At 38.8% G+C, this 23,510-nt stretch overlaps 1 protein-coding gene across 4 annotated transcripts in view; it reads right to left on the bottom strand.

Annotated features, from left to right (window-relative positions):
• ANKS3 (ankyrin repeat and sterile alpha motif domain containing 3) overlaps positions 1 to 23,510 on the bottom strand; it is a 46,595-nt gene that overhangs the window by 10,457 nt on the left and 12,628 nt on the right. For 2 of the 4 annotated variants that reach the window (XM_043987858.1, XM_043987868.1), the window contains exons 3-12: positions 22,980 to 23,178; positions 22,694 to 22,815; positions 21,590 to 21,671; positions 14,665 to 14,800; positions 11,633 to 11,794; positions 9,866 to 9,997; positions 8,446 to 8,558; positions 7,800 to 7,976; positions 4,964 to 5,088; positions 3,464 to 3,605 (exon numbers count right to left, since the gene is read on the bottom strand). In XM_043987858.1, coding sequence (XP_043843793.1) covers positions 3,464 to 3,605; positions 4,964 to 5,088; positions 7,800 to 7,976; positions 8,446 to 8,558; positions 9,866 to 9,997; positions 11,633 to 11,794; positions 14,665 to 14,800; positions 21,590 to 21,671; positions 22,694 to 22,815; positions 22,980 to 23,178 — 1,390 coding nt within the window. Of the gene's footprint in view, positions 1 to 3,463; positions 3,606 to 4,963; positions 5,089 to 7,799; positions 7,977 to 8,445; positions 8,559 to 9,865; positions 9,998 to 11,632; positions 11,795 to 14,664; positions 14,801 to 21,589; positions 21,672 to 22,693; positions 22,816 to 22,979; positions 23,179 to 23,510 lie in introns of those variants that run through there. The other 2 variants (XM_043987883.1, XM_043987876.1) reach the window with 2 other exon arrangements.

Raw genomic sequence — 23,510 nt, 5'->3', positions numbered from 1 at the left:
GTGAAGGAGGTAGAAAGAATGGAAAGATAAAGGAGAATCAGAAGAGTGTTGTGTTTCTGAAGTCAAGTAGAGAAAGAGCATTCAGTAGGAGGTTCAAGAAGAATGAAGACTGAAAAAAGGTCTTTTCAATGAAATGTCTCAGAGGTCACAGGTTACATTTAGGAAGAGTTTCAATATGATAATAAAGGAAAAGGCCAGATTGCAAGGAGATAGTGGGCATTAAGGAAGAGACTATATCAGTTGTAGACAATCTTTTCAAGAAGTTTAACAATGAAAGTGAAAAGAGAGATGAAATAGTAGCTGAGTAGCCAATCTGCATTAGTGGAAGGAATTTCATCATTAGGGAGTTCACAACACCAGAGGTGTCAAACTTGTGGCCACAAGCTGGGAAAACTCCCAAGGGGAGCCCCAAGCCAAATTAAATCTAACTGGGTAATGTTTAACAAAATAAGCAAAATTACAATCCAACGCAAATACTGCTAATTTGTGGCTTTCCTAGTCAATATGCTGCCACAGGAACCTGTTTCTATTTGAATTTGTTCGTGTAGGAACTTAATAAATGCTAACTGATGATGCACCATTTTGGAGAGCAATCTGGAGCTATGGTTAAAGGGCTATAAAACCATGCATACCCTTTGACCCAGAAGTACCACTATTAGGTCTGTATCTCAAAAACAGCAAAGAAAAAGGAACAGGACCCAAACGTACAAAAATATTACTCTTTATGTGGTGGCAAAGAATTGGAAATTGAAAGGATGTCCATCGTTGGGGAATGGCTGAACAAGTTGTGGTATATGAATGTAATGGAATATTACTGTGCTAAAAGAAATGACGAGCAAGATGATTTCAGAAAAACCTGAAATGACTTTCATGAACTGATATGAAGTACAGTGAGCAGAACCAGGAGAACATTGTACACAGTAAGAGCAATACTGTATGATGAACTGTGAATGACTTAGCTATCCTCAGCAGTGCAATGATACAAGACAATTCCAAGTTGTGATAAATGCTCTCCACCTCCAGAGAAAGAACTGAGGAAGTCTGAATACAAACTGAATCATACTATTTTTTATTTTCTTTATTTTTTTTCATCAGTTTGGGGGAAAGGGGTATTTTTTTTCTACAACATGATTAATATGGAAATATTTTGTATGATTGCACATGTATAATCTATATAAAAATGCTTACCATCTCAGAGAGGGGGTTGAATTTGGAACTCAAAATTTTTAAAAATGAATGTCAGGGGCAGCTAGGTGGCGCAGTGGATAGAGCACTGGCCCTGGAGTCAGGAGTACCTGAGTTCAAATCCGGCCTCAGACACTTAACACTTACTAGCTGTGTGACCCTGGGCAAGTCACTTAACCTCAATTGCCTCACTTAAAAAAAAAACAAAAAAACAAAAAAATGAATGTCAAAAATCATTTTATGTGTAATTGAAAAAATTATTCAAAATTTTTTAATTAAAAAAAGGCCTGATCTAATAAATAAATAAATGTTAGCTGACTGACTGAAAACTGCAAAACCAGGAAAATAGTAAACTAACTACAACCAAAAGAGGAAAAGTAAATGTGAATAAATGACACACTAAGAATCCTAATGGAGCCTTATAGGATCAACTGAAAAGTTTTCACTGCATTTTATGCATTGAAAGTAATTTATTAAAATGTAAATAGTTGCAAATATTTTTAATGTATCTAATTTTTAATATTAAGCTCATAATAAAGCTCTTTTTGAAAGACTGGTACATAAAAAAACTGACAGCCAAGATCATTTGGTTAAATACCTTATCAGTCAGTCAAGAATACTTGAGGATCTATAGTAAAACATAGAAAACAAAGAGGCATCAGAAAGACAGAAAACTAAATTCCCTGTCTTCAGGGTGTATATAGTCTGACATACATAAGAGACATAAAATTATATAAAAATACATAAACAAGTACAAATATAGCTGTGTACAACTATCTACATAAATGGTGAAAGGGATGCTGAAGTGAATAATAAGAAAAGTTTCCTTCAAGAAAATTCTATAGCAGTGTTTAGGAAGAAAAATGCCCTGGAAAAATAAAAACGAAACAAAATCCAGTAATGGCAGTGAAAGAATACCATGAATGCTGGCAAGCACAAGCAGCTCTGGAGAGAAGGTAGGCAGAGACTGAGGGTCACAACTGAAAGGTACAGCTTTAAGGTACTTTTTTCCAAGCCTGAAAAGTATTTATTTGATTTTCTTACAAAAACAAATAAAAATGAGGAGGGATCGTAGGTTTTGAGGTGGAGGGACTTTATAGATGATCTAATCTATTCTTTTCACTTTACAGATGAGAAAATGGCGGCCCTCGAAGAGGCACTAGCCCAAGGTCACACAGGTTGCAAAAGCCAGCTCCCCTGACTCTAAATCTGCCATTTTCCACATTACATAATGCTGCTCCCTTATTCCATGAGTGCATGAGAGGAACACATCAAGATTAATGTTATACTATCCACTTTGGATTTTAGTTAGGATCCCCCACCAATCCATTTAGTTTTCACTGTGAAGAGCAGAGTGATTTGAAACCCCTATTCTCTTGGGCGGGTTCATATGACCATTAGACACATTTTGAGGAATAGTGTGTCTGTAAATACCCAGAGAGCACCTGCTCAAAGAAAACTGGTAGGATTATTCACTGATTATCACCAACACTTTGCCTAGCTGTGTAAAGAATAAACACCCAACATTCTGCCTAAAGAGCAAGAAAGACTGCCCCAAGAATTTCAACTTTAACCCCCTCTATTAATGTCAGTACTAAATACTCCAAATTCTCCCACTTAGCAGCACAACAGAACCTAAAAGACAGACTTTGGCCCCACATCTCCTATTCTACCATTCTAAATCTCTGAAATGCCCCTACTGGATAGCTACAAACATTCCTGAATCTAAACTTTGCTCCTATAAGAATGAACTGCAAAAGAAAGCTCCAACTAAGCCATTCCCAGTGGATGGGGACCTACTTATTACAAAAATCTTCTGGGGATGAATATTCCACAATCTCTGGTGATCTGTTCTAGTGTTTAACACACTTCCTACAAGAAGTTTTCTTCTATCCCAATTTAAATAACAGCTATGACCACGTAAGGTTTTTTTTTTGAGTTAGAAAACAATTAGTCACTATCTTCTATAATCCTTCATCATTATAAAAAGCATTTTTAGGTTACCCTTTGACCTTTTCTTCATCAGGTTAAATAACCTCAACTCCACCAACCCATATCCTTGAATAAAAGCTTCCTAGCCTCTCTTAAAATTCTCTCCATATTCTGCACCTCCCTCTTTAATTATGGAACCCAGAATCAGGCCTAATCTCTTAATATGGTTATGACTTTTTCTTATATACATGTGTGGGCTGGTATGGAGCTTTTGATTTTGTGCCTTTTTTTAGACAGCGACACTATTTTGTGCTCAACTATATTTCTCTATCATACTTGCACATACTTTGTGTAGCTGAATGGCCAGCTCCTGCATTTCTGCTTCAAGCCGGTCTGCATAGGCCAGTTCCAGGGCATCACTGGGTGGGCGGGCATTACTGTGCCATCGAGCAATGGCAGACGTCATCTTCCGCTTGGGCCCAAACAAACTGCAGATGTAGATCAGAGGACAAATCATATTATCATCTGTCCCCATCCCTTTGGAAATATTTTTCTCTACCAGGTTTTCTATTGCAGTCTCTACAATACATGACCACTTATACAAGAATCCAGTTATCCTGAACTGAAAATGAAAAATAAATCTATATACAAAAAAAGTAGCAATTGTTTAAAAAATACATTTTATTGATCTTTTCATATCACCCTCCCACCTCCCAGAGAGCCACATCTCATAAAAAGAAAAAAAGGAAGAAAAACAAGTTCAGCAAAGCTAGCCATCAAATTGAAACAATCTGATTTTAGTGTTTCCCAAAAAGTGTTCTGCCTCTGCAAAGAAAGAGGGGGAAGATGCCCTCTCCTAACTCTTCTTTGGGTCCTTAGCTAGGTCATTATAATTTTGATGCACTTAGGCTCAATTACTTTGTTGCTCTTTCCATTTATAGTATAATTGTGTATATTATTCTCATTCTACTTCATTCTTCATCAGTTCAAAAAAAGTCTTCATTGTAGGCGCAGCTAGGTGGTGCAATGGATAAAGCACAGGCTCTGGATTCAGGAGAATCTGAGTTCAAATCTGACCTCAAACACTTGACACTTACTAGCTGTGAGACCCTGGGCAAGCCACTTAACCCTCATTGCCCCGCAAAAAAAAAAAAAAAAGAAGTCTTCATTGTAGAAAAGAACTGAAAGCAAAAAAGACTAGATGCTCAAAGACTGGGAATGGCTAAGCAAGTCATAGTACATGAATATTAAGTGGTATATTATTGTACCATAAAATTATGAATTAGAGAATTGAAAGAAACTTGGGAAAACTTTCAAATGAACTGATGCAGGCAAGTAAGCAGAAAAATAATGATCACAATAATGTAAATTAAACTGACAATGAAAGACTTAAACTGTGATCAATGCAATGTCTAATCATAACTACAGTGGTCTGAGAGTGAAGCAAGCTTGCTCTCTGCTGAGAGGTAGTGAAGAAGTATAGAATGAAGCTCATATTTACAGATATCTTCAATTGGTTGATTAATTTTGCTCATATTAACTGGTTACTGGGGAGGGTTGGGGGTAGAGAAAATCATAGGAAAGTGACAGTGATATATAAAGAGAAAAGAGCAACAATAAAACTTTTTGTTTTAAAAGAAATCAACAAAACTTGCATGGTGCCTATTGCCACCTGCCTGGTTCTGCTCGAGCATAACCTTTCACTTAATGAGTAATTAAGCAGCTCTTTAGAGAGATATGTTCATTTCTTTTGATTCTGGAAAGTCAAAAACGAAATTTACCCCGAGTATCTTGGCCAAAACAAAATGGGGAAGGAAACCCACAAATATTCCCCACAGACACTCACGTAATGCCTATTTCTTTCAGATCACTCTCTGTGAGGGTCAGAAAAATGCGGAGGTCTACATCTTGCTCTTCAAAAACTTGCAGGTACTTCAGACACCCAATCTGCTCCAGAAGAGTTGCAAGGTCCTGGGACCCATTCAACCAAAAATGAAGAGGAAGAAGAGATATCATCCCTAAAGAAAAGTGGCTACATGAAAAGTCAACAACTTCATAATTAGGTTTGGTCATAAGACAAAGCTGTTTTCCTCACAGGATGTATATATTCCTGAAATCAGGGAATTTAAGGATTAATGTGGGTCAGAAAGTAACTTGGATATGTGCAGAGAGCCTCGGTGTCTCTGAGCATGTGCAAACGAGGAAACATGTAGGGACCTCCAAGCATTTCTAATTTAGGAGTGCTGGGTTATGGGGAATAGACTGCCTGACTGAAACAGTCACTTAGGCGCCCAAGAATGTTCTAAAATTAAGAATATGACTTTGAGGATTAGATATCTCAATACAGGTGCCTCTATGCTTTACGACTGTTGGAAGGCTGCGGGTCTCCAAGTGGCAAGGTATGTTCTAAGTATATGTGAAATATACTGGAATCTAGGGACAATCTAAAAATGAACAGGTCTCCAGGGGTAGTGCTCCTAGATAGAATTTGTCTCAAGAGTATAAGTGTGGATAACTGTTTCTAGAAAAAGTTTCCCATGGGAAAGTATTATATGTATTCAACAGGATGCTCCTGAAAAAAAAAATTATATTTTGTCCATTTGTTTCTTTTTCTCTTCCCCCAAAATTCTCACCCCACCTTGGCTCCAATTACTGGTTTTTGCATGTTTAATGCCTTGAACTTTAGAAATTTTATATTTCTTCCTCTGCACATACTTGAATTTTCAGAGGGAACTATAAATTCTGCCATTGGCCTCAGGACCTATACACACAAAGGTGTCTAACATTCAAATAGAATTGTAACGAAGCTAAATACTGCTTTGGGTACATGCAGAGTCTAGCCATTATCCTAGATGGGGATAAACACTAATCAGGCTAAATTATATGTATATCAATTGGCCACAAAGTCAAAAGATATACCTTTAAGTCAATCCTTGAACCCAGAGTCCTAAAATCCCTACACAGATCCAAGCCACTTATTGGCTTAAAATAATCCCTGAGCTACAGAAGACGGACCTTCACCCCTTTCTCCCCAGAAATAAAGAGAGGGGAGGAATGTCATGGGAATGCAGTGGGACCCCAAGAAACCTAAAGATCCCAACCCCCCAAGGAATCCTTGAACTCTCCCAGGGGAGGGGCAGCTCTGTCTCCCACCTCAGGAATGGGTGTTGATATGACCCAGGTATACCGATATGCCAGATGGATGCTGTATATCTTACTGATGCCCCATTATTCCAAAATTCCCTCCCTGTTGTTACATTTCCCTCCCAGTTCTTTGTAATGCCCCTCCCTCCCTTTGGTCTGATAAAAATACAAAAGACCAGTCTTTTCTTACTCCAGTGGAACAGTTACCAAGATGATCTGTTCCCCGGCCATATTTCTCTCTCCTAATAAATCTCTTTTTATTTTACAAGAAAAAAAAAAGTAGAAAAAAACCAAACCAAAATAAAATAATTCTTGAGACCAAGTTAAAAATAGCCAGAAAACTACACAAAAGACCAGAAACTAGATTTTAAATTGTGAATCAGGTCCAATATACATGACCAGACTCCTGAAACCCTATAGACAAAAATGAATTCCCAAGTCCAGACCATTTCTAAAGGGAGACCAAGGTACCAGTGAACTTATTATCACACTCTCTGCTGAGTCTTTCTCACTGTGCCTAACTTAACCCAAATGTTTATGTGCCCCAAATTAAGGCCATAAGCAGAAGGGATTTTTGGCAAGGGTCATTTAGAGGGAACAAAACTAGCAAAATACTACAGCTATAGCATTAGAGTTCTTAGAACTTAAAAGACTAAGGATCCTCAATGAATTCCTTAAACATAGCAACACACAAAATAATCACTCTATCCTACTCCATCTGAGATGACAGGAAAGCCTAAGGGATAAGATAGCTCCTCAAAGAAAAAACCAGGAACTGAAGTCAAACAAACAAACAAAAAAACCCTGTTTTCTGATTAATCTAATATTATAGAAGCTTAAGTGTATATCTGAATAGGGGCACCAAATAGACATTTAACTTTATAAACAAAGAGGCGGGCAGCTAGGTGGCGCAATGGATAAAACACCAGCCCTGGATTCAGGAGGACCTGAGTTCAAATCTGGCCACAGACACTTGATACTTACTAGCTGTGTGACCCCTCACTTAACCCTCATTGCCCTGCAAAAAAATTAAAAAAAAAAACTACAAATAAACAAAGAGGCGTTTTTAAAGCATTAAGAAAAGATGATGGGGGCAGCTAGATGGTGCAGTGGATAGAACACCGGCCCTGGAGTCAGGAGTACCTGAGTTCAAATCCGGCCTCAGACACTTAACACTTACTAGCTGTGTGACCCTGGGCAAGTCACTTAACCCCAATTGTCTCACTAAAAAAAAAAAAAAAAGAAAAGATGACAACAGATTTAGTCTTCTCATTTAGAAAAGCAACTATTTTATTAAAACTAAAACAAGACCAAGAAAGTTCAATTTCCAAATTAAGAGTTAAAAGCAGGGGGCAGCTAGGTGGTGCAGTGGATAAAGTACCTGCCCTGAATTCAGGAGGATCTGAGTTCAAATCTGGCCTCAGACACTTGACACTTACTAGCTGTGTGATTCTGGAAAAGTCATTTAACCCTCATTGTCCCGCCAAAAAAAAAAAAAAAAAAAGTTAAAAGCAGAGTTTGGCTGCCTTTTCTCTTACCTGGGGTCCTGAATAAGTGGGTCTCTCTGGTTTGAAGATGGAACCTGGAGGATTCAGTATCCCAGAGGTTCCACTGCCAGGAGGCCAATGGCTCTCATTGTTGCTATAACGATTCTTAGCCTTCGTGTAACTTTTGGTCTGTTTTTTAACGGAGCTTTTGTGCGTATGATCTGAGTCCTGGAAGATAGAAGATTTGTGTTTAGAAGAAGGAGGGGAGGACTCAAGGCCTCTCTCTGACAGGAACAGATGACTATTCTACAGTTGATGTCCAAGCCACAAATGATGAGTTTACCAACTTATCCACTCTTTTTATAATAAAAATAAAACAAAAACAATTGGTCTAATAAGGATTTGGGGCCAGATTCAAGTCTCTCTTCCTCTGTGAAGCCTTTCCTCCAACCATTATTATCTCCTTTCTCTGAATTATGACAGAATAGATCACCTATGCCACTCAATTTGATATTCAACTACCATGTCTCCTACTTCTCTTATCCTCCACAATATCTAATATAATGCTGGATAAATAATACTTACTTAATACTCGTGAATACTTGCTAGCTGGCTGACTCATTTGGAAAGTGTGAACTTCCTATACAATGCTAAGAAAGGGTTTGCAGAGAGGAAATGGAAAGAATCAAATGCTTACCTCATTGCTCTCCAAAGAAGCCTCACTACTGACCCCGAGGGCTTTGGCTAACCCCTCACTGCTACTACTGCTACTCCTGATGGTTACTAGGTTGGTACAGAATGCATTTTCCTCTAGAAATAAATAGAGGGGGGAAAAAGAAATAAATAGTAGACAATGAATAAAAAGGTTGATTGAATGGGATTCTTCTGAGGTCTCTGAAAAACAGAATCCCTATAACACCAAAGCCAACTAATCCCTAAGAAATCTAACTGTAATATTCCAAGGTGCCAAATCCTCTTTCAGTGTAAGTACATCCAAAGCATGGTCATTTTAAAATGTGGAATATTGACCGTAATACATGGAAAAAATTATGGTACCTCAAATTTACAAGCATAAGAGCCAATTTACTAATAATGAGAGAAACACAAATAAATCAATTCTGAGATTCAATCTCATACCAACAAGGCTGGTAAAGATGATGAAAGAGGAAAATGACAAATGAGCTGTGGAAAAAACAGACAGTGTGAATTGATCTTATTATTCTGGAAAGCAATTTGGAACTATGCCCAAACAGTTATAAACTATGTATATCCTTTTACTCGGTGATATTAGGCCTGTACTCCAAAGAGATTTTTTTTTAAAGAGGAAAAAAACCCCATACATACAAAATATTGACAGCAGCTCTTTTTGTAGAAGTGGAAACTGTTAAGATTAGTTATAGACAAGGAACTTTGTCATGATTGAATCTTATTAAACACTGAAATAGGATACCTGCCCAGTATAATTTGATATTATCTTCCATGGAAGAGGAAGACTGGAACAAATGACCTCCTGTCCATCCATTCACACAATTCTAAGTATTTACTGACATGTGAGCCAACCCAGGTGAAAGAATTCTTTATTTTCCCTTCATCCAGAAATAAGTTTCTCTTTTTTTGTCCTATCAACCCTTGTATTGGATGGACTTTTCATGGGACTAGGTCCCACTAAAGACAAAACTTTTATATTGCTCTAGCTTACGGGCTGGTGTTACAAATGATAAATTATTCTTGCTGTACCTCAAATTAAACATCCTATATGGAAGGCTGAATCCCACAGGCAAGGAACTGCAAGCTGGGAGGAACTGATCTCAGGAGAAGGAAGTTTCTCATATTTATATCTACCAACTGAAGCTGGCCGAGGTTTAACATACAATATGCATCAGGGGCAGCTAGGTGATGGAGTAGATAAGGAGGCAGCTAGGTGGTGCAGTGGATAAAGCACCGGCCCTGGATTCAGGAGGACCTGAGTTGAAATGTGACCTCAGACACTGAACACTTACTAGCTGTATGACCCTGGGCAAGTCACCTAACCCTCACTGCCCCGCAAAAAACCAAACCAAACCAAACCAAACCAAAAATACCATACAATATGCATCAAAAACCAAACACTGCCATACCCCTGCTGCTGCTGCTTTCCACATCCTGCTCATTGATTGGAGAGGTGACATCTCGATAGCGGAGATCCTCCCCTTCAATACTATTCCCCTCATTGTTGTTAAAGGTAACATAGCCCTGTGGAGGTACTTGTTCTATGTATAAAATGGGGGAAACACATAAGAATAAGGCACAATGTTACATCTTTCAAACAAACCAAACCGAACCAATAGCCTAAAGGAGCTTTCCAAGAGGCATTATCAACACTAGAAGATACAGTGTTAAACAAATTAAAGAATAACAGTGCTCTTCCAAGTAGGAAAAGAACAGTTAATACTTCTGTACCCACACATCCTCCAAAATGAGTGTGTATGCATACTTTTTTTGGTACTAGATCTGAGATTTCATTGATATATGCAACTCCTAAGGAGGAAACCCCTTCTATCAGCACCTCTCTGTAACTCACACGAGGCAATGAAAGAATGAAAGGTTATGTGACTTGCCTAGGGTCACATACCACAAAGATACAGACAGACAGACAGACACACACACACACACACACACACACAAATATGAATCTCCCTTTCAGGTGGGAGTGCTTCCCTCTGATACACATGATTCACACAGGTTTAGCTGAGATGTATTTATTCCATTTTTCCTGTACACCCTCTGATCATGAACACTGAGAGGCCATAATCAAACAACCCTGTGTCTTTTGGGTAATATTTAAAAAGTTATCTGGCTAAATTGAAAAAACACAAGGCTACAACATTTAGGAAAGAAAAAAAAAGGCTGTCAAGTTAATTGACAAAATAATGAATGAAAACATAAACCTTAGCTGTGTCTACTCCTCAGTAAAACTGAGAAAGGTCCTGAGCAGAAAGCTCTTCTGCTGAACAGCTATGCCCCTGAAGCTGAACCATTTATTTTATTTCAATGCTTAAGATTACTGGATTCTACTATCTCTCTGTCTCTCTCTCCAAGGCCTAGTTCAGTGCATGGTGCATATTAAGCTCTTAATAAATTATTATTGACTGACTGGTTCTTGTGCCTATGAAAACATTTCAGAAAGTACAGACCAAGAGGGGAAAAGCTTTCCTCTGACACCTTAAGCCCAATAAACAGTCCCAGATACTTCTGTTTGCCCGAGCTCCTCAAAATTCTATTTAAACTAAATATCTGAAGTTCTCAAAATTCAGTTATTGGCAATGTCGGCATCTAACTAGAAATTTAAAACATAAAACAAGGGAACTTCAGCAATTTTCAGAGGAATCATGTGACAACCCAAAGTTTTCAGATTGTGAACCTACTACCCTGAGAACAGAGATGAAACCACAACTAATCACTCTTTTTTTCCCCAGTTGAAACACAAACTCACAACAGCAAAAATGCCTCAGGCCATTTGATCAGATGAAACACAAAGCAGGAGAAAGAGGGCTCTAAGTGTCTTTCCCTGATTACCTGGCCACCTCATGTGATAGTGACAAAAGAGATGTGAAATTGCTACTATTACTATAGTCAGAGTAAACATTTCGCATTTTTAATCTTAGATGGTGATGGGAAATCATGGAAAGGGAAGGAATCAATATAACAATGTTATTTTTATAACTGTGAGCAACTTCATCAATGAGCAAAAATGTAAATCATTTAAAGTCTGACTCTAGGCTAAAAGCTGATTGACCCACATTGTAGCAGCCAAAGAGCTAAAACCTCTCTCAACAAGATAGATGCATGAAATGAAATGCTACAGACAGGAAAACAAAAGGTAAGAATTCCTGGTCCAGACTCACCGAGGCAAGGCTGGTGCATCCTGCCTCCAATTCCTATGGCTGTGATCTTAGCCAAAGCCTGAGGCCCTTCATGGATACTAAGGCCCTTCATCTTTCTTGTAGGTCTTTGTCTTTGTGGGACAGAGCAGGATTCATCTGATGAGCTCAGATCTTCATATTTTTCTGTGGATCGAACACAAAAATTGAAAGAAATTTGCTTAGCAAATTACTAGCTCTTTACAGATAAATATAAAAATAAACTGGGATAAAATAGTTGTTATTGGTTTTCTTTTAAGAGAATTTGTTGAGGCAGCTAGGTAGCACAGTGGATAAAGCACCAGCCCTGGATTCAGGAAGACCTGAGTTCAAATCTGGCCTTAAGACACTGATTGACCCACCAAAAAAAAAAGTTTGTTATCAAGGACCTAATCCATAACATGTGCCATAGTCAGTCAAGCTTTATATCGCTAACAAGGGATGTGGTATGGCTAGCTAGCATGGGGATGACCTCAAAAGAAGATAGATTTTTCCTTTAAACAAGAGCTCATCATTATAAATTAATTTAAACCCTTCTTTAATCTCTACATATTTTCTACATATTATGTCCCTCATAAAAAGCATAACTTTAGTGCTAGAAGGAACCTTAGAGATTATCGTGGGAATGAGTTCAGCATCCTCACTACCTACTATGTAAAAACATGATTCATGCAATGATTTTCTTTTTAGTTTTAAGGGATATGCCCTCATTCGAGTATTCTAGGATTTGGTAAAGTATGAGCTACTTGAAATAGGTCATCCCCAGCCCCAAACAGAGTGTCTTCCATACAGTGAGTGCATAATGAATTTTGGTTTTTTTTGTTTGTTTGGGGTTTTTTTGCGGGGCAATGGGGGTTAAGTGACTTGCCCAGGGTCACACAGCTAGTAAGTGTCAAGTGTCCCAGGCCAGATTTGAACTCAGGTACTCCTGAATCCAGGGCCGGTGCTTTATCCACTGCGCCACCTAGACGCCCCCTGCATAATGAATTTTTAAAAACTGAAATAGTAAATAAATGCATACCCCTCCTATCCATGCCCCTCATAAATCATAACCCCTCTAATATAAGTGTAGGTTCTTATAGTTCACGAACTTCATTCTGGGTCCAAGATACAAATGAGAAGTTCAAAAGGGGCTACGGTTAAAGAATGAAAGATCTAGAAGGGAAACTTAGAGAATGAACTCAAACCCTCTCACTTAACTGCTAAGGCATCTTCTTTTGCAATTTAAAATGGCACAGCGATGTGCCAAGGATGTGCAAAGTGTGGAAAAAGGCACATGCAATGAAATAATAGAAATATGACTAAATAAATGCATAAATGAATACAATCTGCTCTTTATTATCTATAAGTGCTTTGGGTTTTTCCTCAAATTCTTGCTTGTATCATTAATTTCTTGTTTATCTCAAGTCTTTTAAAGACAATACAACAAATTCACTTTTTGAGCCAAAAAAGAAAGTCACAGGATTATATATGAAAGGATGGTAGATTTAGAACTCTAAAGGACCTTAGAGATCATCTACTCCAACCACACCCCTCATTTTCCAGATAAGGAAAACAAGAGAGGTTAGATGACTTGCCTAAGGACACACAGGATATAAATGGGAAAGTTGGGATTTGAACTCAGTGCCTCTGACTCCAAATCCAGAGCACCATTCTAGACACAATCAAATCTCTCACATTCAGGAACCAGAAAGACAGCAATTTTTAGTAAAAGGAAACCCGTGCTTAGGCCAGTGTTTAATAGTATTTCAAGATGTGATGTTACCTCCAATATGAAGAAACAGGAACTTGATGAAATATTTAGTAGAGCTTCATTTTAAAGTCTGAAGTATACATGAATTTTCCAGAAAATTGGATATACCTAATTGGGACAGCTGGAAGAGCTACCACTACCAAAAGTGCCCTGTTCTCCCCATCCCCGTCCCCTCCCCTCCCTGGCCTGGACCATCCCAGAACCTGTCAGGAATGCCCTCTTCCCAGTCTGAGCTATGTGAATGCTTACAAGGTTTGAATATAATGGAAGTCAACAACTTCATTCCTTCTGATGAGATGGAAGACCACAAGACCTTGCAATCTGGCTAGCCAACGCCTCCTATATTCCTTGGGATCTACCATCTGCCCTGCCTCTTATGCCTATAACTACTTAAGTAATGTAATAACCTTTGGAACATGCACCTAACCAGTGCATCCTTAGGAATTCTGGGCTTTTCCATCTGCCCTGCAGCTCAACTTTCTTTTGGATTATCCCCCCAATTAGAATGTGAGCTCCTTGATAGTAAGGACCATCTAGCATTTTCTATGTGTCCTCATCACTTAGTACAGTACTTGGCACAGTGAACACTTGATAAATGCTTTTTTATTCATTCATTGTTTCATTAATTTTGGACTGGGGCAACTAGGTGGCAAAGTAGATAGAGTGCTGGCCTTGAAATCAAGTGGACCCGAGTTCAAATCTCATCTCAGACACTTACTAGCTGTATGACCCTGAACAAGTCACTTAACCCCAATTGCCTTAAGCATTTGGGGCCATTTCCAGTTATTCTAATATATATCTTGCCTCTGGAGCCAGATGGCTCTGAAGGAGAGAATGAGGTTGGTGACCTTGTACAGCCCTCCCTCACTTAAATCCAATTCAGTGCAAGTCATGACATGACCTCATGATGTCATGGTCCTCCTTAAAACTAAGGACAAACAACAATCTTAAATTATGATTTATACAGGGCCTAGCATGATACCATGTGTGAGCATAAATATACTTGGGAGGGTAATGATAATTAGTAAAAGGGTAGATATTTCCTTCTATAAGTTCAAATTAACTTTTTTTTTTTTTTGCAGGGCAATGAGGGTTAAGTGACTTGCCCAGGGTCACATGGCTAGTAAGTGTCAAGTGTCTGAGACTGGATTTGAACTTAGGTCCTCCTGAATCCAGGGCCAGTGCTTTATCCACTGCGCCACCTAGATGCCCCCCAAATTAACTTTTGATTTCAACACAATTCTAGATATACATAGTAATTTACCTGGACTCCTGTAAGGAGGCTTGGGCAGAGAAGCAGTATGAATGTCTATCAACCCCACTATCTTCATGTGTCCATATTTCATGGCTAGTGCTCGGGCTGTGGCACCAGTGTAATCCCCAACATCTACTTTCACTCCCTATTGAAGACAAGAGTTAAAAAGAGTCAAAAATACTGTAAGAAAATAATGGGCTTTGCCAACTGCCAAAGGCCCCAGCTGGGATTGATTTGGACTGACTGGATTGACTGAGATTGACTGACTTATTTGGTAAGGTACTTAAAGTTTATTCAACTGAAACCACACCTGTCTGGCCCTCAAGAGGGTATTGCTCTCAGAAGAATATGGACTATGACCTCAACATGGAACCACCCTCAAGTCCAGTGAACCAATGGATTTGGGTGATGCTAGCCAATTAGCTTGAAGCAGTGTGGAAGGACTGTCTCTCCTTGGGACAGAGAGGAAGCTTACTCTTTCAGTTCATGTCTCAAACAGCCTTGTGGTAGAGGACTTGGGAGAAGAAGCAGGCCAGGCTGAACTCTTATCTCTCCTCTAGGGTAGATAGGCTTTTTTCTTGGATTTCTGACCCAGGTGTTCTCTTTTTGACTAGTAAATGCTTAATGCCCAAAACTGGTGCTAAAGCTTCTAATTTATAAGTAAACCCTAGCTAGTTTTCTCTACACTTGGAACAGGAATCAAGCGACCACACATTAGATTTTAAATGTCACAATACATACAATGACCTGACCTAAGGCACACAGTCACTCCTTTTAATAGGTGACAGGGGTAAGGAAGAGGAAAAAAGGAAAAGTACATTTCATAATAGCCAACCCTTATTACCTTGGTCTATGAGGCTATCTCCAAATTTTCCTGATTTAGAGTGTCCATTACAGAGTGAGTTTAAAATTAAAAAAAGATAAGAGTTCCTGAAGAAGCCTTATTTAGAAATAGAAGTTTCCTCACCCATACTTTATTTTTTTTTAATTTTTTTAAAATTCTGAATAGAATTTTATTTTCCAAAATATATTCAAAAACAAAATTTTAACATCAATTTTTAAAAAGCTTTGTGTTCCAGCTTCTCTTCCCCCCTCCATTCCCACCCTCCACCCACAAGAACTCAATCAATTCAAAATAAGTTATACATGAATAGTCATGGAAAAATTCCCATATTAGCTAGTTGTGAGAGAAAACAGTCAAAAAAACCAAAACTTCAGATTAAGGAATTATCAATGAGGAAATGAAAAAAAAAATTAAAATGTGTTACCATCTGTTTTCAGATACTATCAGTTCTTTCTCTGCAGATGGGCTGCAATCTTCATAAGTGTTTCAGGGTTATATTGGATCATCGCCTTGCTGAAAATAACCACATGCTTCCCAGCAGATCATCCCCCACTATTGCTGTTATTTTGTATACAGTACATTTCACTCTGCTTCAGTTCATGTAGGTCTTTCCAGGTTTTCCTGATAGTATCCTGTTCATCATAACCTTTATATAGTACCTTAAGCTTGACAGAGAATTTTCTTCATAAAAGCCCAGCAAAGTAGGTACCATACGTTTCGCCATTATAATCAATCATCATAACTATTTCCCTCCATCCCACTCCCTTCCCATGACATTTACTCTATCTTCTTTTTACCTATTCCTCTTCAGAGGCGTTTTACTTCTGACAATCCTCTCCCTCACTCTGTACTCCCTTTTTTCACCCTTCCTTCCTTGTCCTCTTCCCCTCCTATTTTCCTGCAGGGTTAAATAGATTGATCCTCCCAATTGGGTATGAAAGCTATTCATTCCATGAGCCCACTCCAATGAGATCAGGGTCCCTGAGCTAATTCTGTGTTCTAAATTTTCCTTCCTCCCTCCCTCCTCAACCCTCCCTTATGAGATCAAGCAATTCAATATGTCATACTGGTGCAGTAATGCAGAACATCTTCATCTTCCTTAAAAGTGTTTTGCTTTTAACTGCTCTCTCCCCCAATCTGCCCTTTCCTCCTTCCCTTCTTCCCCTCCACCTCTTTTCCCCCTCCCCCCTCCCAGGGCAAAAATATATTACTATACCTACTTGAGTATGTATGTTAGTCCTTCTCTGAGCCAATTCTGATGATATTAAGATTCACTCACTCCCCAACTCCTTCCCCTTTTCTACTTTCCTCCATAAGCTTTCTTCTTGTTTCCTTCATGTGAACTACCTCTCCCCAAACCATCTCTCCCCTTCTCCCTCCCTCAGTTTATTCCTCCTACACCTCAACCCTATTTTAATGATGTCATCATGGATTAGTTAGGTGGCACAGTGGACAAAGCACCAGTCCTGGACCCAGGAGGCCCCAAGCCCAAATCCAGCCCCAGACATAAGACACCCCACCCTGTCTGCCCTACAAAGAACAAAACATAAAGGCTTTACAGATATCATCCCTTCATATTCAGTTCAGCCCCGTCTTCTGTGAATTTCTTGTGAAGACCTTTTGTTTTGTTTTGGTTTTTGGTGAGGCAATTGGGGCCAAGTGACCTGCCTAGGGTCACACAGCTAGTAATTGTTAAGTGTCTGAGGTCACATTTGAACTCAGGTTCTCCTGAGTCCAGGGCCGGTGCTCTATCCACTGCGCCACCCAGCTGCCCCTGAATTTCTTACTGAGATAGTTCTTATGATTTCAAAGTATTATCTTCCCATGTAGGAATGTAAACAATTTGATCTTTTAATATCCCTCATGAAGTCTTTTTCCTGTTTACCTTTTTATGCTTCTCCAGGATCTTGTATTTGAAAGTCAAATTTTCTATTCAGTTCAGGTCTTTTCATCACAAATGCTTGAAAGACCTCTCATTGAAATCCCATTTTTGCCTCTGAAAAATTATACTCAGTTTTGCTGGGTACGTGATTTTTGGCTGAAGTCCCAGTTCCTTTGCCCTCTGGAATATCATATTCCATGCCCTTCGGTCCTTTAATGTAGAAGCTGCTAGATCTTGCTTTATACTTATTGGAGCTCCACAGTATTTGAATTCCTTTTTTCTAGCTGCTTGCAGTATTTTCTCCTTGACTTGGGATCTCTGGAATTTGGCTATAATATTCCTGGAAGTTTTCCTTTTGGGATCTCTTTCTGGAGGTGATGGGTGCATTCTTTCAATTTCTATTTTACCTTCTGCTTCTAGAATATCAGGGCAATTTTCCCTGACAATTTCTTGGAAGATGATGTCTAAACTCTTATTTTGATCATGGTTTTCAGGTAGTCCAATGATTTTCAAAGTAGCTCTCCTGGATCTATTTTCCAGGTCAGCTGTTTTTCCGAGGAGATATTTCACATTGCCCTCTATTTTTTCATTCAATTGGATTTGCTTTACTGTGTCTTGATTTCTCATAAGGTCACTAGCTTCCATTTGTTCAATCCTAATTCTTAGGCAGTTATTTTCATCAGACAGTTTGTTAATCTCCTTTTCCATTTGGCTTCTCAAACAGTTGACTTTTTTCTCATGCCTCTCCCGCATCACTCTCATTTTCCTTTCCATTCTTTCCTCCTTTTCTCTACATCTTCTATTTCTCCTACTTTCTCTTTTTGAGAGTCAAAAGTCCCTTTTGAGAGCTTCCATGGCCTGAGACCAGTTCATATTTTTCTTGGAAGCTTTGGATGTTGGAGCTTTGACCCTGTTAATATCTTCTTCTTCTTCTGAGGTTGTATTGTGGTCTACCTTACCCCCAAAGAAGTTTTCGATGGTCTTCTGCTTTCTCTGCCTACTCATCCTGGCTTACTATTTCTTGGCTTTTAACTCCTTCTTAAAGTGTGGTGCTGCTTCCAGGACACACTGTTCAAGCTACAGCATGGCCCGGGGGATGGTTGGGCTTCTTCTCAGCCTGCCTGGCCTCACTTTCATTTGATTTTAAACTCTCCACTGGGGGGGGGGGGGGGGGGCTGCTTCTCGGCTCCACTTCTGTTCTCAGATTCAGAGGGTCCCAGGTGTTTTGGGTTGAGAGGGGGCAGGCTTTAATCTTACCTGGCCTGTTCTTCGGAGATAACCTCAGGCCTACTTTACTAAGCACCCAACCAGGAAAGCAAAGCTTTCTGTGGTGTGGTTCTCAGCTTCTGATGAGACTGCTCCCCTCCCCCACATGGGTCTCCCGCCACTCAGGATTTCTTCCTGGTTCTCTGCTGGGGTGGGACAGTTGAATCCTTCTCCCCAGTCCACTGGTACTCCTGCACTTACCCCCCTGGGCCAGCTGTTCAGTCTGACCACATGCTCGGTTCCAGAAGACGCCAGTGCTACAGCTGATTCAGAGGCACTGGGGCAAATTCCTCTGATGGGTGTCTGGTGTGTCGGCCCAATTGCGGGGTTAGACTTTATTCATGGCCCAGCACGGCCCCCTGAAATCTATCTATAGCTGGAGAAAACTCTCAGCCCATATTTTTGTGTGTTTTTCTGTCCCAAGGGTTCTTTTACTGCTATTTTTGGGGTTATTGTATCAGGAGCCCTGTGGGTTTAATGTCTTTCCTCCGCCATCTTGGCTCCGCCCTCACCCATACTTTATGAACGAAATTCATCTATCCATTTAATACCACTTTTTAGGCGCGTTCAATATACAATATAGCACTGGTAGACAATGTGAGAAGGGATACCAGTGGATCAAAGATAGAAAGAAGTATGATAGTTACCATCTTATTGCAGAATAAGACAAACATTTTTGGACATGGAAAATATGGAAATTAGGTCTACTTGACTATGTATTTGTTACAAGAGTTTAATTTTTCTTTTTTTTAATTGGAGATGGGGTGGGAATGAAAGACTATAGATATTTGTTAATTGAAAAAATAAAGGATAAAAATAAAAGGATAAAAAATAAAGGATAAAAAATTAAAAATTTTTAAATACAGCATCAAGTTACATTTGCTGAGCCATTTTATATTCATTATCTCATCTGATAAGACAATTATTTGCTTCTATTTAACACTTCATAGAATTGCAGAATTTTAGGATGAGATTCTCTAACACCCCTAAGTTTAGCCATTCATTTTACAGATGAAGAAACCAAGGCTAAGAGTGGGAAAGAAGCAACTCATCTGAAGTCACAAATTAAGCCCCTGGGATAACTGTGAATAAAAGAGGAATACAATATCCTAAAGAAATCAACCTTCATTATAATCCATCTGCCCTCTGAAATGACTCGAGATTATTTTTAAAGAACAAGAGCACTATAGAATCCTACTTGTTAAAATTAAAATACAGGGTTTTAAACTGAATAAGTCAACCCATCATCACTGGATTAGTTTCAGCATTAATGTACCTATATAGCTAACTGCAAAAAAACAACTCTGGTTTCCTGGTGGGGTGATGTGGTAACAAGAATGTTTCACTGGCAAGTTGAAAAAGACTTAGATTTTTTTAGTGGCCTCTAATGTCATCTAATCTGAACAAGAGGATGCCACTAGTGCTGTCTACATCTAAAAACTGAGGCTATTTAGGGAACTCTAGAGCCATCCTCTTTTGGTTGGCCAACAAGTATCACAGAAATCTTCAAGTATAATCATATGATGGTTAAAATTAAGTCTCTCTGGTTGTGATTTAAACACAAACCTTCCAAGAAAGCTTTTTTTTTTTTTTAGATCCTAGAAATACAGTGAACATTACTTAACCTGGACCTTATACTTTTAAAAAAAAATTAAGATTATTGCTCTGGGTAAAAGGAAAAAGAATTTAGAAGAATCTTATCTGCTCTAAGATAATCACGTCACCAACAATTAGGAGACACAGACAATAAAAGATAAATAATTGTACAATAATAATAACAACCACAAACCTTTATAGAGTACTTTTAAGGTCGGCAAAGTGTCATTATGTCATTTGATCCTCACAACAACTCTGTGAGATATATTTTATTATTTTCATTTTATAGATAATGAAATAGAGAGGTTAAGTGACTTACTTGCTCAGAATCAGTTAGTGGATATCTGAGAAAGGCTCTGGACTCAGGTCTTCCAGGCTCAAAATTCAATGCTCTATCCAATCTACCACTACCAGCTTCCAATTATTCCAAATCAAATAGGCACTAATTAAAATTAATAGATAACCCACCTGATTGGATCAAGGACATGAATTAGTTCTCTGAGATAGGAAAATCTGACATGAACATTGCTACTTCCCTCACTCAGACTGGCAGAAGGGAAACTATTTCAAAGGCCACTTCCCCCACTCCTACTGTTGAGTTTGCTGGCTAAAAGATGCCTGGGCTGCATGGTCCAAGTTTGCTTCCCAGGCAGGAGCTCTTCCTTTGACCATGTTCTGGGCCTGGATGTACTCTCTACTGTAAGCTGACTGGTTAGTGAGGAGGCTGCTGCTGAAAAGATAAAAAGTGTCCCCAAAGTAAGATTTTACAATGCTCAGATGTCACACTGGTTAAGTCAGAAGCATTGTCCCAGGCTATGCTACTACTTAATCCAATAGGCTGGAGAACAGCTGGAAGGCAGAAGGAGCTCATATGATATGGTCATTTAAACACACACAGTAAGCTGCTATTGACTACTGCCAATTCTTGATGAATAGCACTAACGAAGAGCAGTACACATATAATCCAAAACAACAAATCTTCAAATACTTTCTTGTACAATTTACTGTCCCTCATATATCTGGATTCCTTTGCACACACATATTGACTTAATGCTGGGAACATGATCTACAGTGAGGTGGCAAAAATACTAGGAGCTAGAAAACAAAGGGAAGTAGCCTTGGCATCTAATTAGTTGCCAACAGATCATGGGTCATGTAAGTAATCTGCAAAGCAGATAAGCAACAATTGATCATACATCATTCATAGGTATATAATATGCTACTATACAATCATTGTGGTAGGAGGCAGAATTCTTTTTGTTTTTAATTCAGGAAAGGTGGTCTACTACATTTGACCCCTACATGCCAAGATTCCTTACCAGCTGTGGTTAAATATGCACACTTACATGATTCAGGAGATACTGAACAATTATTTCATGGCCAGAAGCAGCTGCTTCCATCAAAGGAGTAAATCCATAAGTTGGTTCCCTGCAAGATACAGGCTAAGGTCAAAGGTCACCATAAAGAATGAAGTTCTCTGTTTTCATTCTAACAAAAAACATCCACCATCTCCCATCCCCAAAGACAAAATCAAAAGGGATCTCCTATCCTCCTCTGAAACTCTTATAGTTCTCTCTTACGTATTTACCACATTCATTCATGTATCATAGGTATCTTTCTTGCCTAGATTATAAACCCTGTGAGGACAGGGAACTATTTCTTCCTTATCTTTTTATGTATCTTGGCACATGATGGGCATTCCAGCACTTACATGTGTTTGCAGATTTGAAAGACAAATTAAAACTTCATTCTCCCACATTTTATCAAATACAAAAAATACACTCCTTTTTATAAGTATTAAATTCCCTGTTTTTATTTCCATCAGATTCCCTTTCTAAAAGGAGACTCTAATAATTTCAAAGATGACTTCATTGTATTAACTGATCTCAAACTATGTTATAAAGCAGTAATCTTCAAAACTATTTTGTACTGCTTGAAAAATAGATATATGGAACAGACTAGATACAGAACTAGAAATAATTGAATTTGGGGGCAGCTAGGTGGTGCAGTGGATAGAGCACCGGCCCTGGATTCAGGAGGACCTGAGTTCAAATTCAGTCTCAGACACTTGACCCTTACTAGCTGTGTGACCCTGAGCAAATCACTTAACCCTCATTGCCCTGTGAAAATAAATAAATGGATGAATGTGTGTGTGTGTGTGTGTGTGTGTGTGTGTGTGTGTGTGTGTGTGTGTGTGTATGTATGCTGGATGTTTCTTTTGCATCCCTCACTATGGTCATTCCATACCCTTTTCTAGGTGCTCAATAAATACTCATACAACTGAAAGTTACTCTTTATGGAAGAGTAACTCTTAACTGGTAAGGGCATTTGATGATAGAATTATCCAAAGAGGTTTGTGTTCCTTATGGTTGGAAGGGGCAGAAAAAGTTCTTACGGTCACCTGACACTTTGAAAGAAAAATAAAGAACACTCTGTTGATCCTACTTTACCTTAAGTTGGCATTAGCTCCATTGTCCAAAAGAAACTTGACCATCTGTTGGTGCCCAGCACTGGTACAATGGAAGAGGGCAGTCCAGCCATGAATATCTTTCATTTCTAACTCTGCACCTTGCTTTGAAAAAAATTAATAATGATTATTATTGCAATAGGTATTAGTCAAAGGGGCTTCATAATAAGATAATTTATAAATGAATCTATATAATAATCCACTGAATGGCTTAGTTCCGTGCTAATGGTTGATCCTGTTAAGTGTTCTGAATTCACATCTTAGCTCACCTGGAGAAGAAAGTAGGCAATGCTTTCATTTCCACAACTGGATGCTAGCATCAGGGGTGTTTGGCCTTCAGGGGTTGGTACGTTGACCTTGACTCCTGCCTCCAGCAGCAGGTGCACAATGGTGTCATGGCCAATATAGGAAGCATACATAAGTGGGGTCCAGCCACCACAGTTCTTCTTATTTAAATCCAACTCTCTCCTAAGCAAACAAAGGAACTCTAAATAGTACCAGTAAAAATGGTCTCTTAATCACTTACTAAAAAAAAAAAAACCAAGACAAAACAATGAGAAACCCAGAAAGAAAAGCCAGGGAAAGAACTGTGATACTGAAAATAATTATATATTTTTTAAACAATGATTTTTTACAATCATTGTATATTTCCTTGGGTTGGCAGCCAAGGAAACATCCTATCTGTTTAAAAAACGAAATAGTGGTTCCCACAATCCCATAGCATCTGGTTCACAAATCCACTTATGTTTTCACACTTAGATTTTCTACTGCCTTTTTTTCTATGGCCAATATTTCTTTCA

This window comes from Dromiciops gliroides, chromosome 1 (genome assembly GCF_019393635.1).
Source record: "Dromiciops gliroides isolate mDroGli1 chromosome 1, mDroGli1.pri, whole genome shotgun sequence".
Classification (NCBI taxonomy): domain Eukaryota; kingdom Metazoa; phylum Chordata; class Mammalia; order Microbiotheria; family Microbiotheriidae; genus Dromiciops; species Dromiciops gliroides.
The sequence above is the reverse complement of the archived record's forward strand: the minus strand, read 5'-3'. Positions and strand labels throughout refer to the sequence as shown.